Source organism: Zeus faber, assembly GCF_960531495.2.
Source record: "Zeus faber genome assembly, chromosome: 3".
NCBI lineage: Eukaryota > Metazoa > Chordata > Actinopteri > Zeiformes > Zeidae > Zeus > Zeus faber.
The window spans coordinates 12,708,186-12,727,530 of NC_137190.1; the positions used below are offsets into that span (position 1 = coordinate 12,708,186).

Below are 19,345 nucleotides of genomic sequence, written 5' to 3' on the forward strand. Positions count from 1 at the left end.
GACGGAATCTATACCCTCCAACGGACACATCGACATGTTTGCAGTGAGCAATACCCAGCGGTACGAGGGTTACCTTTCAGTCTATTTCCACAGCTTCAGAAGTATTTCCAGTTTTTTTTTTTGTTTTTTTTTGGTTTTCGTTTTGTTTGTTGTTTTTTTTTTTGTATAAAACTGTATTGTTTCCTGAATTACCTCTTGTTAATAAATATATTCTTTCTCAGGGGGAACGCGTCTTGACGTGAACACGAGTCGTGTGTTTAGGGAAGCGAAGCGAAGGTGTTGCCAACGACGGGGATTAATTGGGGGCTTTGTTTGTTTTTGGGTTTTTTTTTAAACAAACAAACAAACAAACAACAACAACGACGGAGGAAACGCACCGTCACGAAAACACGCCGAGTTCACGTGACTAACGGCTCCTCCTCCTCCTCCTCCCGCGGGGGGAGCGCGCTCCCCGCCGCCAGTGTCGGGCGTGGAAGCATGGCGCTGCGCACCGCTCTCCTCCTCGCCCCGGTGCTCTTCAGCCTGGTGGCCACAGCGCCGCCCGCCTCCCTCCACGGTAGGCTGTGAGCTGCGCGTTTCACTTCGGTCGCTGGTGTTTATCCAGGGGGAAAGCAGCCGGTCAGCACCCAGAAAAGGGGGTGGTGGTGGTGGTGTTGTTGTTGTTGTTGTTGTTGTTATTATTATTATCGTCGTTGCGGGGTTGACTTTTTTTTTTGTAGCTCAACCCGGAAGCCGGCGTCGGGGTTTTCTTTTTTTAATTTCCCCACCGGGCTTCTGGATCGCTGCAGACAAAAAGGTTTCGCGATACTTACGCGTTTTGTCCAGCGAGATGCCGTTGACGAACGAGCGCCGCCGGGAGAGGGTCTGAGAGGGCGTCCGCGTCAGGCACGGGGACGCGCAGCGGAGTCGCCTATAGGAACCGCCGGCCCCCTCCACACACACACACACGCACACACACACACACACACACACACACACACACACACACACACACACACACCTGAAAGCCCGTTCCCGCTTGCCTGTTTGCAGTGTGTAAAATATGTAAGCGCTGAAAATAAGCATAGTAGTATTATTTAGATTGTGCTGAGAACTAGTGAACCCACTTTTAAGCCTTACGCCCAAAGATGCGTATTTATGTCGTGGAACAAAAGGTGAAAATCTCCTAGGCTTGTGTTAACCGCAGGCCTTATTTTAGGGATCTAAAAAAACCCCCCATTGACTTGGGACAAAGGAACCAAAAGTACAGAAATGCTTACTCACTTCCTGGTTCTGGGACTAATTCCTGCAGAAATCTATTTGGTGTATCTGGGCAACTGGGGTTAATGTTTTCAAACACCAAGTCATCGTTTTTAAATAAGATAAATTAAAATGTTGTGTTGTCATGATTTCTCTGTAAAATACAGTGAGTAAGTTATGTACCAAAACGCTTACTTTCTGTCCCCCAGAGTTTCAGTTCAAAACATGGATGTCACAGGTATGTGCATTGATTTTAATTTAAGTTATATAGACTGACAATTTTCGCCATTTAGTATTTTTCTTCTAAAATATTTTTATTGAGCCCAAGCGCACAGAATAGTAAAATAAATGAAATAAAAAATAATTAAAATAAATATGCTCTCATGTGATCAATGTTTGAATAGCACAAACATATATACTGTGTTAATGCTGGCGTGAGTGGCAAGCTGTGTATGTCAGTGTACACCGATCAACCACAACATTACAACCACTGACAGATAAAGGGAATGACATTGATCATCTCGTTTCAATGGCACCTGTCAAGGGGTGGGATATATGAGGCAGCAAGTGAACAGTCAGTTCTTGAAGTTGATGTGTTGGAAGCAGGAAAAATGGGCAAGCGTAAGGATCTGAGCCACTTTGACAAGGACCAAATTGTGATGCTAGACGACTGGGTCAGAGCACCTCCAAAACGGCAGGTCTTGTGGCGTCCTGTGTGCAGTGGTTAGTACCTACCAAAAGTGGTCCAAGGAAGGACAACCGGTGAACCAGCAACAGGGTCATGGCTGCCCAAGGCTCATTGATGCGTGTTGGGAGCAAAGTCCAGCCCGTACGGTCCGATCCCACAAAAGCGCTGCTGTAGCACAAATTGTTGATAAAGTTAATGCTGCTAAGATAGAAAAGTGGACCCCTGTCCACCGCTGAAAGCACCTACACTGGGCACGTGAGCGTCAGAACTGGACCATGGAGCAATGGAAGAATGTGGCCTGGTCTGATAAATCACGTTTTCTTCTACATCATGTGGATGGCCGGGTGCGTGTGCATCCTTTACCTGGGGAACAGATGGCACCAGGATGCTCTTTGGGAAGAAGGCAAGCCGGCAGAGGCAGTGTGATGCTCTGGGCAATGTTCTGCTGGGAAACCTTGGGTTCGGGCATTCATGTGGATGTTACTTTGAGACGTACCACCTTCCTAAACAATGTTTCAGACCAAGTACACCCCTTTATAGCAACGGTATTCCCTGATGGCAGTGACCTTTCAGTAGGATAAAGAGTCCTGCCACATTGCAAAAAATGTTCAGCAATGGTTTGTGGAACATGGCAAAGAGTACAAGGTGTGGACTTGACCTCCAAAATCCCCAGATCTCAATCCACTTGAGCCTCAAGTTCCATGTGATGTGCTGGAACAAGAAGCCTCGATCCATTGGGGCCCCACCTCACAACTTACAGGACTTTAAAGGATCTGCCGCTAACGTCTTGGTGCCAAATACCACAGGACACCTTCAGAGGTCTTTCGGAGTCCATGCCTTGACGGGTCAGATGTTTTGGCGACACGAGGGGGAGCTACACAATATTAGGCAGGTGGTTTTAATGTTGTGGCTGATCGGAGGTCTGTTTATGCATATATTCAATTTACAGGACTGAGAATCTTCCAAAAGGGAAAAAAGAATTTAATATTTTGAATAGTTATTTTCCTCTTCCTGATCTCCCAGCACAGTAAAGTCTACAGTATAGAGGAGTATTTCTACCGGCTGCAGATATTCACTGAGCATAAAAAGGGAATCGACCGTCACAATGCCGGAAACCATTCCTTTACAAGTAAGTGTTCTATTACACATTTTATTTTTCTCCCACTCTGAAATGCTCCTTAATTTCATTACACCACACCTCTTCTGTCAGTCTGTCTCTCGTTGTCGATGACAACGCAATAACGTAAAAACTAGAGTTGTATCCGTGTTCACATTATTCTTTTACTTTGCCATAGTGGGGCTCAATCAGTTCTCTGACATGACGTTTGCGGAATTCAGGAAGTCATACCTTCTGACGGAGCCTCAGGTACTGTGTGACCACAAGTGTTTTGTTCCCTAATTATCCAGAGTGAGTTACCACAGACTCCTATGATTTAGCCTAATACAGCCTAGTCTTATTACCACACGTGTTAATCCTTTAGTTTATTCGGTATTAAATCAACCTCCCCTAGGAAGAAAAAATTGTAAGAATTATGTAAGAATGAAATAATGCTTTATGCAAGCCAGTTGATTGTTGGTGATACTAGATCGTCTGAAATGTCTGCATTAGTCTTGTAAGTTATTCTCATTGTTATCTTATTAATCAATTTTTTGCTTCACCTCATATCACGCAGTCCAAATGACTTGTTTTCCTCACCCTGGCCCACCAAAATACACATTCAATAGATGGGATTGGAAAGTCCACTGTTATTTTCCACAGAACTGCTCAGCAACAGGAAACCATGTGACTAAGAGTGGGGCATACCCTAGCGCTGTAGACTGGAGAACGAAGGGGAACTTTGTGACTCCAGTGAAGAACCAGGTACATTCGGTTCAACTTTCTGTCGAAGTTACTGTATCACTGTTCTGGGTTACTGCATACTGCGCTGTATTGCTGTTCTGTTCGGTGTTCGTGTATTGCTGTGTCGTACTATTGTATACCGTACTTTATTATCTCCATACACACTCTATTCACGTGCACTTTACTGCACATATCTGTATATACAAATAACCAACCACCTCTATTTCCTTTACTTGTATTTTGTACCCAACTTTGTGTTACCATTTTGTGTCTTTAGTTTTATTTTATTTTACTCATATTATTCTATTCACTAACTGCATTACGTTTTAGGAATCAGTTAGTTTCAGTTTGGTAGGAATTAGGTTAGTTATTATGTTCGGTTTAGTAACTATTGTGCATAATCTCCCGGTGCGTTGCAAAGACATTTCACTGCATATATGTATGAACGTATGTATGTGACAAATAAACTGTGTGTGTGTGTGTGTGTGTGTGTGTGTGTGTGTGTGTGTATATGTGTATGTGTATGTGTGTGTGTGTGTGTGTGTGTGTGTGTGTGTGTGTGTGTGTGTGTGTGTGTGTGTGTGTGTGTGTGTGTGTGTGTGTGTGTGTGTAATTCTTATTAATAACGCCATTTAATATCATTCAATGTCATTTGTATTAAAGTGATAAGCTATATAGATTTTTTTTTTATGATGGGAAAACCTGTCGATAACCAATCAGTTTTTAGAATCCTGTTGCGCACGCAGGGGGGTGAGCCATTAACGAAACATATTAATATTAAACATTAAAAGATAACATTAAGCTAAACTACATTTTGAAAAATGAATCATTACGTTCAAATTGGATTATTACATATTTGTCATAACACGCATGTAACCCTGACCGGCTGCCACGTGATGACGATGACCAATCAGATGTCAGTATGTCGTTGCGCAATGGATTCAAATTGGATTATTAAATATTTGTCATAATACGCATGTAAACCCGACTATATATACAACTTATTATTATTTTTATTTTATTATTTTACTTAAATTTTAATTTTGAAAGTGGAGATTTTCTCTTTTCGTTCGGTGGTTATCGTCAGCGGCCCCAAGGGGTTTCCTGCAGACAACCAGTGCATTCTTTTCTGGAATAAAATAAACAACAACAAACACCTCTCCAAAGCAGTGGCAACAGCAAAAAGGGAAGTCTCCTGCGAAGGCATAGATTTGTGTTGAATGAAGTGATTTGTTTGTTTTCCCAGGGGAGCTGCGGAAGCTGCTGGACCTTTTCTACGACCGGCTGCATGGAGTCCGTCACCGCCATCGCCACCGGAAAGCTCTTACTGCTGGTGAGAGAGCTCACCCTCTGCCTCGGGTGTGCCAGGCACCTTTGCAGACAATTCCATACAAGATTTTATCTACGACACTCAAATTGTTAGATATTTCCAATAGTGGGTTTGAGGGGAAAAATGATTGTATTTATGAAGTCAAATACAACCTGTTTGCCTTTGGATGCTTTTTGTTTTTCCGTTTCAGTCCGAGCAGCAGCTGGTCGACTGTGCTCAAGCCTTCAACAACCACGGATGCATGGGGTTCGTAGCAAATAAAATGGGGGGGGGGGGGGAATTGTTTATAATTGTATTTTATTTTATTTTTTATAATTTGCATTCGTATCCAATAAACACAATTTATTTATGTATTTGGTGAAGCTAATGGAAGTCACCGCTTCATTTCAGGGGTCTTCCCAGTCAGGCCTTTGAGTACATCAAATACAACAATGGCCTAATGACAGAAGATGACTATCCCTACACAGGCCATGTATGCTCTTTTTCTGGAGTAAAATGATCGACTCCTCAGTTTAAATATTACCGTTTTTGTTTCATAATTTTCAGCTTTTTTCCACATTTAGGACGACGCCTGTGCTTTTAAGCCTGGGCTGGCAGCGGCTTTCATCAAAGATGTCGTCAATATAACGAGTGTGAGTGTGTGCATAATATGTTATTACTGCCATTTGTTGTAAATCGCAAATTAATTTTTATTTCGACTTTTTTGGTGGGGGGGGGGAAATAATTACAATTATTAATCTTGTCTTCCATAGTTATACTGCTGTTCTCTTGGTTTTTCTCGGCACTTATACCGTGTAACATTTCACCCAACTGCTTTGACCTGTAACCATTTTTATTTATGTACGTAGCCATTATTATGTCTCTTTTCAAACAGTACGATGAGAACGCCATGTTGGACGCTGTTGCCAGGCTCAACCCTGTGAGCTTTGGTTATCAGGTCACCTCTGACTTTATGCACTACAAGGATGGCGTTTACAGCAGGTGAGTCAAAGATGAACTGTGCCATTTATTTAATTGATTGTAACGGGAAACGTTACGCGGGAATGTTGACGCAATTCCGCGTGGGCCCTCCGATGATGCTCGGTTGTAGTGCAATGGAAACACAAGGTCAAATTCCCGACGCCCCCTCCCCTCCCCCCAAATCTCTAGAACAGAATTACAAGTGATTGGGTGAAAGTCATGGGATGGGGATTTAGTACTGAGCATGGAAAACCTCTAGAGCGGCCAAACTGTCTGGGGGGGTGAGTGAGATAAAAAAAAATAAAAATCAAATGAACTTTCTTTGGCTACTAATGTTTAATCTCCCGACCCGACCCCATATATGGAAAACATACAAAAAGCCTTTGGGAGGGAAAGAAATAATATTTTAATTCTGTGTACTTTAATAGTATTCCTCCCTTTTTATTTCATGGGATTGTCTTGAACAGATTAAGTATAAATTGTGCCAACAGTAAAAGTATGTGGGGAAACTATATGCATAAAAAGTCATTTAAAAAAACAACAATTAGTAATACAAAGAACAATAGTAATGGATATAAGAGTTTACACACCACCGACCAATCCACACAAAGTTGGCATTCAATTTGGTACTAAGCCGGACCGCCCCCTCCTCCATACATAGTAAAAAGTAAATATATTCTTTCGTGACAACATTCTTTCCTCTTTCTCTTCTTTCTTCAGCACGCAGTGCAGGAACACCACGGACATGGTGAATCACGCCGTCCTGGCTGTTGGCTACGGCACCGAGGAGAACGGCACTCCGTACTGGATCGTGAAGAACTCCTGGAGCACATCCTGGGGAATGGACGGGTAATAGAGCAATTAAAACGGTTCTGTGTGCGAGATGTGTGCAGCTTAACATTGTTTTGGCTTGCTTAACACTGGGGCGTGCGTGTGCGTGTGCGTGTGCGTGTGTGTGTGTGTCTGGTTTTTCGCTTGCTGAATCCTTTGTTCCCTCAGATATTTTATGATCGAACGGGGAAAGAACATGTGTGGCCTGGCTGCCTGCTCCTCTTACCCCCTTCCACTCGTCTGAGCGACGGCACGATGACGGGCGAAGGAGGAGCGACAACTCAGGAAAAGCTGCCCAAAGAATATTGGAAGCTGATTGACTTCAATTCCTGGATGTTTTTAACGTTCCCTCGCACGTGGGGTTTCTTCGACTTTACACATAATCATGTATATACTTTTTGATGTACAAGGAACCTTCGGCGATGCTATTGACTGTTTTCTATCGAGTTTCTATTGTTCCAGGTGCTTGTGTCAAAGCACAAATTCTACTTTGATGCGGCTTCCACAGATTTTAATTAGTCTGTTATTATGTTTTATGATTGTAATCAGACAATGATCAGCCTTAGCTTTCACTCCTTTCAACAGAAAAATGACCACTTCATCTATCATACATAACAGTATTGAGCCTTCTTATTTAGAGAGAACTTTCCGACCCCTGGGTAGTCATTGCTGCTGTTTCCTGTTCTCTCTCCATGAACAAATATTCAATAAAATATAATTAAATCTTATCACCTGAACCTGAGTGTAGACTGCGCTTTCACTGGGTTGGATTTGCACACGCCGTTTAAAAGTCCTATGTGGTTGATATCAATTGACATTGAGTAACACGGGCATTATTTAAAAATAAAAAATCGATAGGGCAATAAAATCATTAAACCGGAGAGTCATATAAGAAAATGCCAACTATTTAAATTGTGTTTCTTTCACTCAAATGTAATAACCCATGAATATTAACATACATTTCTTTGTGGTGTGGGGGTGGTGTGATTTAAGCAGCCACACCTATCTTGGGTATAGGTAATTGGGCCCGGGGTCAGGGGCGGCTGTACGCCTGTTGCTCGTCAGAGCAATGGACAAGCAACAGGTAAATCACCCATCCCCCTCGCACAGAGAGCCTCTGTCGTGGCGTGTCCATCTGCTCCCGGCTTGTTCTGTCTTTCCACTCTACAATAAACGTGTGTTTGCAACATCCATGCCTGTGTCTCCGTGTCGGTCTCCACTCCGAGCCACAATCAGAGCGTCTCCACTCTGAATCAGAGCAATCTCGGACTAAAAATGATAACAGCGATTAAAAGTGCGTTGTTTTTTTTTAAATTGTAGATGTATTTATTTTAATTTAACCTAATTGAATGAAACAAAAACACTGCTTAATGGGGTGACTTTCTCTGTTACTCTTACCCCCCCTTTTCGTGTGCAGTGTGTACAGGACACACTTTCTTAGACCTATTCAAATACTGATTAGAAATGATCACCGGTTTTAAGGTATTGAGTGACATCGTAGGTCATTATGATGACAGACGATCATGTCATGATCTTGATTTACACCTAAATCATAATTGTGTGCAAAGGTCATTTATAATTATGAGATAACGCACTAAATCTTGTGAGAGAAAAATGCATACGATCAACTGGTTGAATGAGGACAATAGCCTCTACCTGCAGAGGGGGGGTTTAAAACATTGCCTCTGTGTTTCCAGGAGCCCCCCCCCAGCCCCCCCCCCCCCAAAGTTTATATAAAGAGAAATGTTCTTTCTTGTTACAATGTCAATTCTAACATTCAATTTCAAATGACAAATTCTTGCCATTTGATGTTTTTAAGTGATAAGCTATATTTATTTTGTTTTGATGGGAAAACCTGTCACTTTTTAGAATCCCGTTGCGCACGCAGGCGGGTGAGCCATTTACGAAACATTTTGAGATTAATATTAAAGATAAAAACATGAAAAAGTTAACATTGAGCTCAACCACATTGGGGAAAATAAATCATTACGTTCAAATTGGATTATTACGTATTTGTCATAACGCGCACGTAACCCTGACCGGCCGCCACGTGATGACGATGACCAATCAGATGTCAGTATGTCGTTGCGCAACGCGGGGCGGAGGAGCCAGTTACAAAACATTTAGTTATTTATATTAAAGGGAAAAAATATATATACAATAATGAATAAACATAATTATATAAAAATGGATCGATGGATTCAAAATGGATTATTAAATATTTGCCATAACACGCACGTAAACCCGACCGGCAGCCACGTGATAAGAACGACCAATCAGATGTCAGAATGTCGTTGCGCAACGCAGGGGGGGCGGGGCCCAGTTACAAAACATTTCAACTAGTGGCGGGAGACCGAGCGTGGGCCGTGTCCGGTGTTCACCCGGTCGAGCTGGAAGAACGTTCAGCCCACGGAAACTCACATGGCCGCCGACACGACAAAACGCAAGGTTCTCATGAGGCTGCAAATAGCAAAGGTGGGTTTAATGACGTGGAAATAAGAATACAGCAAGCTAGTAACTGTTTGGTATCCGCTGTGGGCTGTGACGACACATTCGGTGTGAAGGGATGGGACCCGTGGAAGGGATTCTGTCGAGATGCACAAACATATTTAATAAAATGTAAGACGTGAAAGAATATATACTAGTCCAAACATCTGTTAAAAGGTCAAAATGCAAACACATTTATATTTGTCCGTCTACCAAGCACGCATAGCTTGTGGGTCGTAAACGTGTGTGAACCAGAGCAGTTTAGCGAACAAACGCGGCGTCGTTCGCGCCGGACTTAACACGTTGCTGAGGTTCCTCTGCTCGTGGGTTTTGTTTTTTGTTTTTTTGAAATTGCGGCGCATTCAACTAATGTTGCGTCGCCCTACAACACCCCCAGAGCTTGAAGAACTAAGTCTCAACTGCAAACAGGTACTACTCCCTGAAGGACCAAGTTCCGTTCCCACAACCAAGTCGTCAAGCGAATTGTTCGGTAAGCGAGGACCCGCGCTATTTCATGGGTAGCGGGCGTGGCGATTGCGTACGCTAGTGTAGTACTGTGTGTGTGTGTGTGTGTGTGTACTGACAGACTGCGGGAGTGAGACTGGGAACGGTTGAAGTTCAAGAGGTTATACATACGGTGATACGTTTGTGCGGTGAAATGTCATGACACCCGGTTATTACGCACAATAAGCTCTAAAAATACTAAAATGTGCGCAATCGACACGAGGTGTCGCCTGCGCCACAATCGGGATTCTTACCTTAACTTACCTCACAGAGTAGGTGTGTGTGTGTGTGTGTGTGTGTGTCGCCGAATCACACAAACGTTTAAATAGTTGATTCACCTGTGGATCCAGTAAATTACACAGATCACTCAGATGGGAAGGAAGGGCGTTGGCACTGCACCCTGGGGTGAAATGGACTCTCACAATGGCTGACAAAGTTACAATGGGTAGTGTATGGGCGATGCTAGCGAACATGCTGGTGTCACAAAAATAAAATGGAAATTCAAGATCTAAAAGCAAAAAATCTCCATAATGATGTCAAAGCTTGTCTAAGGAACGTTAAAATTCCACGGCCTCTCCGCCTTACTGTACCCAAGTGCAAAATTGGCACATTGTTGTACGTTCCAAAATCCGCAGGAGTGACAGTCCACTCCAGGATCCACCCCTTGCATCCACTCCTACTCCATAGAGAGAGTGTATTCCACTCCACGATCCGCTTTGTGCGTCCCCAGCGAGGGTTCACTCCATGCGTCCACACCAACCCCCCAGTGTCCACTCCTGGTTCCACTCCAACTCCCCAGTGAGAAACAACACTTCACCAGGCTCTACTCCAACCCCCCCAGTGAGAGACGACTCCTTTCCGGGATCCACTCCGGTCTCCCGCTCCTACTCCACAGAGAGAGTCCAGTCCACTCCAACATCCACCACAACACCAGAGCGAGAGAGAGTAGTCCAGTCCAGGATCCACTCCAACCCCCCCGCCCCTCCACTAGATGTGTCACAAAACCGAAATACAAATGGTTCCATGTGTGAATCAAGCATTTAAAAGGTGTGGGGGAGAGAATTGAGAGCAGAGTGCAGATAAGCGGTTAAGTATTGCAACAGAGCAGGATGCGAGCCGCCGTCAAAACCCGTTCTGGACAGGTACGGTAAAATATTTTCAATGACCTTTTTAGCATTCAATCATATAATCACTGAATTTATTAGTTAAAGGGTTTGCACAGCACAATTAATACATCATTTATTTGTTCATTTATATATTATACCAACTAACTAACAGGGGGGGGTTAATAAAGTATACAAAAAATTGTGGAAGGAGTAATATTAGGGTTTCTCATTTTTCATTAAGAAATTAACAGATTTATGAATTGTAGTATTTACTCCCATCTTTTTTGTATTTGGATAAATTTTCTTATATCTTTGTGAATTGCGACAGAATTCTGCCCACAGTTAAGCTATACAGTGAATATAGTGCTATGCTTAACAATGCAAACTGTTTTGTGGCACTTATCAATTGTGACACTGCTGTCTCCCTAATTATAGTAAAGACAGCTATGGAAGATTGGACTAAATTTTATACAACAGCAAAAATCTTGTCAGAGTGGGATCCCAGAGTCTTATATTACCAAATGGCGTCCGTGGCCTGTTGCATAAAGTTTTGGAATCACTGTTCCAGTTAACGCGCCCTGTTTCACTGTGTTCTTGAAGGACATCAGCCCTCCGACTTCTGCGAACATGCTAAGACGTTCATTTCGCCAAAAAGAAAAAGTCAAATATCTGGAGAATTGCCACGATGATGGTGCTGAAGACAATCCCAAGAAGAAAGAGGTTTGGCTGAGTAAAGCACTGCTGAAATTGGGTTTCCAGTTTACGATTTATTTTAGTAACCTGTTTGCATAACTTTTTTTTTTTTCCAGAGAGAGGCTGATAATGGGAGGAGCAAGAAAGGGAATATTTCCAAAAATAACTCTGATAAAGGTTCTCAGGATGAGCATACATATGTAAGTGTTCAGTCCTTTTTTTTTTATTGTAATTAGTGGTCCTGCCCGAAGGGCCAGCGGTCTCCTTTCCCAGCAAACCAAGATGTGTTTGATATGATGACAGTGAGCTTATGTTTGTTGAACTTAATGTGTAATTGAACTTTAATGTTTAATGTAGAGACTGGCAGTTCTGTATCAACCACCTACATACAAACGTGATGCTTTCCGTCAAAAGCTGATGTCCTAGGTCGACTACCTGGATACATTTTCGGGGGGTAATATAATTATGGGAGATTTCAATGAAAATCTAATGCATGTTGTGTTCACAATAATCTGCAGAAAAAGCAACTACAGAAACTGCCATTATCATAATTCATATTCCCCACAATAATGGAGGTTTCTGTAAATTAGGGGGGCATTTGCAATTAATTAAGCATTATCCTTTGTTTTAAGTCAAGCCAAATGTCAACTAAAAATGATATATGAAGTGCATTTCTGTATACAGTTCACTTGTTTGAGAGACACCATCTTCTGAGCATTGATGCAGCATTGAGCAACTTATTCTGTTTTTTTTTTTTTTATGTTTTGGCTATTTTATTTTTGCTTAAAAAAAAATTCAATTTTGCAGACTTTTTATTTTTTGCGCATCGTCTGTAGAAACGCACCAATCCTCACCACAGCTAATTCCTCATACATGGAAATCGCCTGGCAGGATACACTCATTGTGATTTAGGGGCAGCAAGTTTTACTGTCTTTTTTTTGTTTTTTAGCAATGAATTTCAATCATGTTTCATAATGACAAGCCAGTTTCCTCAATTTTTTTTCTATAGCACAGTAAACAGCTTTCTTTCATCAAATCAGGATGGTGAACTGTCGGCATATGAGCTGGAACGACTTGAAAACATCAGAAGGAACAACGCTTTTCTGGCCTCCATCAACCTTCTCCAGGTAGACAGACTGTAGACACCAAGTCGACTTTCCACTGTGTTCAGGCGGAACCTAGAAGCGTATTGTTGGTGATAATGAAACTTGATTTTCTGACTCCTATTTTATAAATGTAGTAGACAATGGGGACTACCAGCCACCTTGACACTTAGATCTTGACAAATTAGTTAAAAAACAATGGGCCACATTGTTTCCCATTATTCAATGGGATAGAGTGTCACAGGTGTCTGAAGGTTCTATCTACAGAATATGATGTCTACATTGTTATATGATTGGGGTCATTAATTGTTGGCAACTTGTGCTTTTCTTTGTAAAAAAACAAAAACAAACAAAAAGGCAGCTGAAGAGGTGAAGCAGTCGACATCCCGGAAAGCATCCCGTGGACTGATGAGGTACAAGATCTACAATTCTTCGCAATGACAATAAGTGGCTCAGTCTTCTGATTTGAAGACTTTCATAATTGCAATAATGATAATTGCAATAAATAATTATTCTATACCACACAGCCCTTTACTTATTATAGCCCATCATACCTATTATTATTATTATTATTATTATTATTTTTTTTTTTTTTTGGGCGGAATCAGTTTTATTTGCCAGTTACATATACAAGGAATTTATTATGGTGAGGTTTGGTGTATATCACTACAGACAGCATTGAAAGCATTAAAAATTTAAAAAAGTTCTGAAAATATTTATAATAAAATGGAATTACAATTAAAGTTAAGTAACACAAATAAACAAGTGAAATATATACAAATTGCCAAAAAATACACAACAGAAAGTCAGATATACGTACAAACACTATACATACTTTACACGCCAGTGTATTTTGGATATCACCCTAATTCTTCCTTTTGTTGAAGCTCGAAGAGACCAAAGAGAGAAATGCTCCCTCCTCGCAAGTCCCTCCGTCTTCAGAACAAAGAAGCTAGTCTTCCCCCTGAACCCCAAGAAATGGTGGTGACTGGTGAACCTGTGAGTTGATATTGGCTGTTGTAATAATTAAGCAAATTCAAAAGTAATCCAAGTATGCCTAATCTCTCTGGCATTGAGCGCTTAAGGTATCTGGTTTAGGTATCAGAGTGCAGCATCACCGAATCGGACCTGATACAGGTCTGATCCATCCCAAAAATGCTTACTTCCTCCACCTCGCACCCTTTTTTTTTTTTTTTTTTTTTTTTTAATATATCTATCTCGCTTTATCTCACTCTTCCAGTCTTATCCGTCTAAAAAGCCTTCGGGTCCTCTGCCCATGCAACCTGTCAACATGGAGGAAGGCAGCAAGCTGCCAACAGTGCTTGTAAACCTCTGCTCTGCGGTGAGAATACAGATGTTTATGTTCAGGGTTGTTATTTTAAAATGATGGTTCTGTTTATCACGGGCTTAACAGTTTGCTTACAAAATCATCCTTACAATGTCAATTTCTCCTCTGTTGCACACCCATTTTACAAGTTTCGATTTCAATTCAGTTGTTTTTGTCTCTACCCTTTACTGTCTCCACTAATGCAGAATATGAAGCGTTAATAAATGTTGTTCTTTGCACAGGACTCTGTGATGGAAGAAAAGGTGGACCTCAATCTAAATCAGTGAGTGTTTTTATTATCAACGTTAAAGTGTAAATCTATACGATTGTCTGTGTTGGTTGAATCACACTGCAAGTCCCAGAATTACTCTGAAGTTAGATTAACAATGGAGACCGCACATAGAGGAGCATGCGTATAACGTAAATGCATTGAATGGCTGTTCCCTAATAAATGGCAGTTTAAAAACGATCAGATTTCTTTTCAAATAAGTTAATCGATTACCACTTATAACTGGATTTTTAGAAGCCTCTGGAGATGATCACAAGAGGGGCATAAACTAGCCAAGTTTTTCTGTAAAATGTAATTGTTGAACAGAAATGGGGACGCACCCATCAAAAGCCCCAGTATGTTAGGTTAGTTCTTGATTTAGAATCAACTTTTTATTCTTAAAGGAAATAAATATAATCTGCAATTAATATGGAGGCTTTTCTCCTGGAGCGTGCAGATGTTTTTCTTAAAGGTGAACTGTTATGTTGCAGGTACCGCTCCAGCCTTAATAGCGTGAGTATAACCGAGGACCGAGTGGCAAAGGTGGTGAAAGGACGGATCTTCTCAGCTGCCTTCCACCCCTGCACCAGCAGCCTGCTCATGGCTGCGGGAGACATGGGCGGCTGTGTGGGACTGTGGAACCTGGTGAGCTGAATTTCCTTGCATCTAAAACATATATGACCAAATTCTGGTGATTTTAAGAGCTTTTATTGAAGGGCTTCATTACCAGTCAATTGAACTAATTAGTGTGAGTTTACTCTTGGTTATACTCACGCTATCAAGTGCATTTAAGCACATGATACCTGGGGCTTTGACAGCAGAAGGACATATTCAACTAATTAAATGAATATGTACATCAATGCAAATTGTTGTTCTATGCTAGATTGATATACTTTGCTCATTCCTGGAGGGAAATTGTTGTGTTACAGCTGCTTGCATCAAAAGAAAAGACAATAGTAATATGGGGGGGGGGGGGCCACTGACAATATACAAAATACCTAAAATGTACAATAACCAATGAAAGTTAACATTACCTTACGGAACAAGAACGCTGAAATAAACAAGAAAAAGTTGATAGTATACAATAAACCTTAGAATTATCAATAAAGGAAATAGAGCTGCTCCCTGGAAGTCGGTGAGTCTAATCATCAGTCGGGAGGTCGAGCGGTCATTGAAAAAATAATAAAGGCAGTGTGCATTACAATAACAGGATAAAACAAATAGAAGCATACAAAATGCACAGGGTGACATTTCAATGAAAAATTATAAATAAGGGGACTCGTACTGGTATCGGTTCTTTAAAATAAAAAAAAATAAAAATCTTTTTTTTTTTTCTTTTGAGAATCAACAAATGAACAGCAGAATCAACACTGCTTTATTTTCTGTGCATTGAGCATCGAGAGGGGGCGATGGGGGTGGAATCTGTGCCCTGGTCTCCTCGTGCGTGTGAGAGCCAGGCAGCAGGAGCTGGCCCGCCCACATCTCTATCTCTAGCAATGGAGGAAAGATGTCTGTTCTGATAGTAGCAAAAATGCTTCTTGGACAACTATCTTCATCTTATTGCAAGTTAGAAACAGGTTATATAGCCCAAATACATAGAAAATAAATTCTTAATTTCTCCAATACCGCTAACAGTCTTTAATAATTTAGCCCCAGGACCCCCGTTTAATACCGGGTCTTGGCACCCAACCCTCCGTGCCCCGGGCGCGGCAGAAAAGTTGAATATTCGCATTGAGCAGCCGAGTCAGGTACAGCCCTAAAAAGAAACCTAAAAATAAACAAGCAAAGGTACGAGTTCCTGACAGGTAAAATAAATGCCTTTTTTTTATGGTCCTATCAAGGTAAGATCAGTTAATGTAATCATCTAGTTTGTCAATCTTTCTTAATAACAGCCCTTTGGTACAAATGATTAAGAAGCAGCGTGCGTGTGTGGTTCCCTTTTCAGGGTGGCGGCTGGGGCGATGATGGCGTGCTGCTATTCGAGCCGCACAGCCGCCCAGTGAGCTGCATGGCGGCCTCCACTGCGAACTCTGCCCACCTGCTGAGCTGCAGCTACGATGGCTCGCTGCGCTGCATGGACCTGGAGAAGGCCCTGTTCAACGATGTAAGACCAGCGCTGCTCCCCGGGATCGATTTCTAGTTGTTTACGGAGTGATCCACCTGGAAAATATTCATACTGTGAGATTATATTTCCTTCATTGCGGATGGCTTTTTTTTTTTGTTGTTGAAGTATTCCCCCCTTTTATTTAAATTTACCAGCATAGAAACACTACTTGGTTTGCGTAAAGTAAATTCACAATTAAGACCTATAAGAGACTTTTTACATTTTTGTGCTTTTCTACAGTGTCAGGCGGGGGCTTCAAACTCAAATTATCATCAAGGGAAAAGCAAACTGTTCTCCCCTTTTTTTTATATAATTTAGTTTTACTCTGCATAAAGGAATTGCCTAAATGTCTCAATGTCTTTGCTTTATATTTTGAAAACATTAAAGTTGTGTGGATTCATTAAGCATTATGATTATTATTTTTTTAATATTATCTATAATAGATTTAATTTAGATTGCGCCTTATTCAATGGCCCTGCAGGTATGTCATCTAAGATCCCTGTTGTAAGGCGATCCAGGTGATGAAACCTACCCTAATGCCTTACTCATCTTATTAATGTCTGTTCCTTGCTAGGTGTATAACATCCAGGAAGGCCTGAAAAGCTTTGACTTTCTGTCGACCGACTGCTCGACACTCGTAGTTGGAGATTGGTACGGAGATGTCGCCATCGTTGATAGGCGGACTAAAGGGTAACGTACGATCCCAAGAATCCGTTTTCTCGCCTGTTATCATTGAGGGCCACCAGTTATGTCCTTTCCTCGGGAAGAAATTATTCTAAAATGTATAGAAAGTATGAAAAGTTATTTTTGCTTTTAAACGAATAAACAGAATAATGATCGTAATGATCATGGTGACCGCATGGAAACATTGTGTGTGTGTGTGTGTGTGTGTGTGTGTGTGTGTGTGTGTGTGTGTGTGTGTGTGTGTGTGTGTGTGTGTGTGTGTGTGTGTGTGTGTGTGTGTGTGTGTGTGTGTGTGTGTGTGTGTGTGTGTGTGTGTTACCAGCCTGAGTCGGGTATGAAAGTGATGAAATGAGAAACATGTTGACTAACCGAGCCCCCCCCCAGGTCTTACGCCTTGTAAATCCTCCACATCCTTGGTTTTCACTCAGCTGCTCAAATGTGTTTTTTAAATATTCCTGCAGCAACTCGCACGAGTCCCTCAACAGCCTGGACCAGAGGGGGGTGATCCGCAGTGTCAGCGTCCACCCGCTGCACAGGCAATACTTTGCAGTAGCAGAGAGCAGGTATGGCGCCTTCACCATAAACCACTGTCTTCCAAGTGTTAACAGGCACAGTAAATACATTCTGTAGCTTCTTAAGGAAGGTCTTCCATTGCCTCCCCGTTCATTGTTTGCACTCCTTCAGGGCGGTGAACATTTACGACAGCCGCTGTTTGGGGAAGACGAGCAGCCAGGCGGTCTCCCAGCTGAGCGGACACACGTTGAGCATCTCCAGCGCTTACTTCTCCCCTCAAACGGGGAACAGAGTTCTCACCACCTGCATGGACAACACGCTCAGGTAAGGCGGACGGTTTTCCCAGGATGTGAGCAGATTCCTCTTTGATGGTTGCTTGGTAATGTCTTAATTTAATAAGCATTTCTGTTTCTATACTTCAGGATATACGACACCTCTACAGTTGCCTCTGATGCTCCCTTGCTGAAATCCATCAGGTACATCACAATTTACTGTAAATATTTGACCTTATTGCAGGGCTACAATGCTGGCTAGACAATGCAGTTTTATTTTATTTCTTTTCTAAAAGGGCCATTTAAAAACTCCAAATAAGATTCGAGAACAACTGACATTTGTAATTTGCCAAAACTGAATTAATGAGAAGTTGGCCTCTCTGCTCGAAGTGGGTGAACCGGATGCCACTTGGGCCCCAAAAATGTTTTCTCACCGTGCCAAATTGTTTTCCAGGCAGGACATGGGCACAGGCCGCTGGCTGACCCGGCTGTCGGCCGTCTGGGACCCCAAACGGGAGGACTGCTTCCTGGTGGGCAGCATGGCCAAGCCTCGCAGGATGCAGGTTTTCCACGAGAGCGGCGAGCTCCTGCACAGTCTCCGTGACGCCGACTGCCTGACCACCGTGCTCTCGGTCACCGCCTTTCACCCCGCCCGGAATGCCCTGTTTGGGGGCAACTCCTCCGGACGCCTGCACCTCTTCACCGACTGAAACGACGTCCAAAAGGTCACAGCTGGTGAAGATGATGCTCAGGTATGAGCCCATGGTTTTTTTTCTTTTTTTTTTTTTTTTTTTTTTTTTTTTTAAGTGCACACCACAGGAAGATGGACATCTCTCCCTCACTATGGTCTTTGCGCAGACTCGTTCACCTGTTTTAACACTGCGTCTGGTTTGTCTTCTATAGATGTCAGTCACAATATAGATTGAAATAAAACATTTGACTTGTGATCCAGAATTTAAGGTCATTGACATGCTTAGTACATATATATTTGGATAACCCTAGTTCTTTGATAAAGGCTGCCTCTGAAACCTAACTTTGATTTGTTTTGCCATAACACTCCTTTACTGCAATTGTGTGAAACTCGTCCATGTTTCATGTAACTGCATCTTCAGATTTACAATGCCAAATGGCGCCTCGTAAATTTGCTTTGTGGTTTCCAGATTATTAGAATTTATCCAATTATCAGAAACATGTTTCAAAGTATTGTTTTCTTATTGAAGTCTTTGTGGGCAACAAATAAGAACTTTTAACTGTTGTAAGTTTCACAAAAACACGTTAATAAATATTTTTACCTTATGTTATTCCCTACTCAGTCAAAGTAATGTCACTTATTTACTCTAGATGGCGATGTTGGAGAGAGAGGGAGGGAGAGAGAGGGAGGGAGAGAGAGGGAGGG

The 19,345-nt window shown here is 42.0% G+C and overlaps 1 protein-coding gene across 1 annotated transcript; it reads left to right on the forward strand.

Moving 5' to 3' along the window:
* Window positions 1-448: 448 nt before the first annotated feature.
* Window positions 449-19,245, forward strand: LOC307228360 (WD repeat-containing protein 76-like). Its single transcript, XM_079997998.1, has 27 exons — window positions 449-556; window positions 1,449-1,477; window positions 2,951-3,056; window positions 3,223-3,293; window positions 3,687-3,788; window positions 5,014-5,100; window positions 5,288-5,343; window positions 5,488-5,569; window positions 5,661-5,729; window positions 5,972-6,078; window positions 6,778-6,906; window positions 7,057-7,126; window positions 9,232-9,363; window positions 11,586-11,705; window positions 11,795-11,878; window positions 12,719-12,805; window positions 13,139-13,194; window positions 13,669-13,780; window positions 14,022-14,123; window positions 14,351-14,391; window positions 14,868-15,021; window positions 16,322-16,480; window positions 17,055-17,170; window positions 17,626-17,727; window positions 17,849-18,001; window positions 18,100-18,153; window positions 18,404-19,245. Exons 1-27 carry the CDS (start codon window positions 478-480, stop codon window positions 18,657-18,659), a joined length of 2,715 nt encoding a protein of 904 aa, XP_079854124.1. The 5' UTR covers window positions 449-477; the 3' UTR covers window positions 18,660-19,245.
* Window positions 19,246-19,345: the final 100 nt, after the last annotated feature.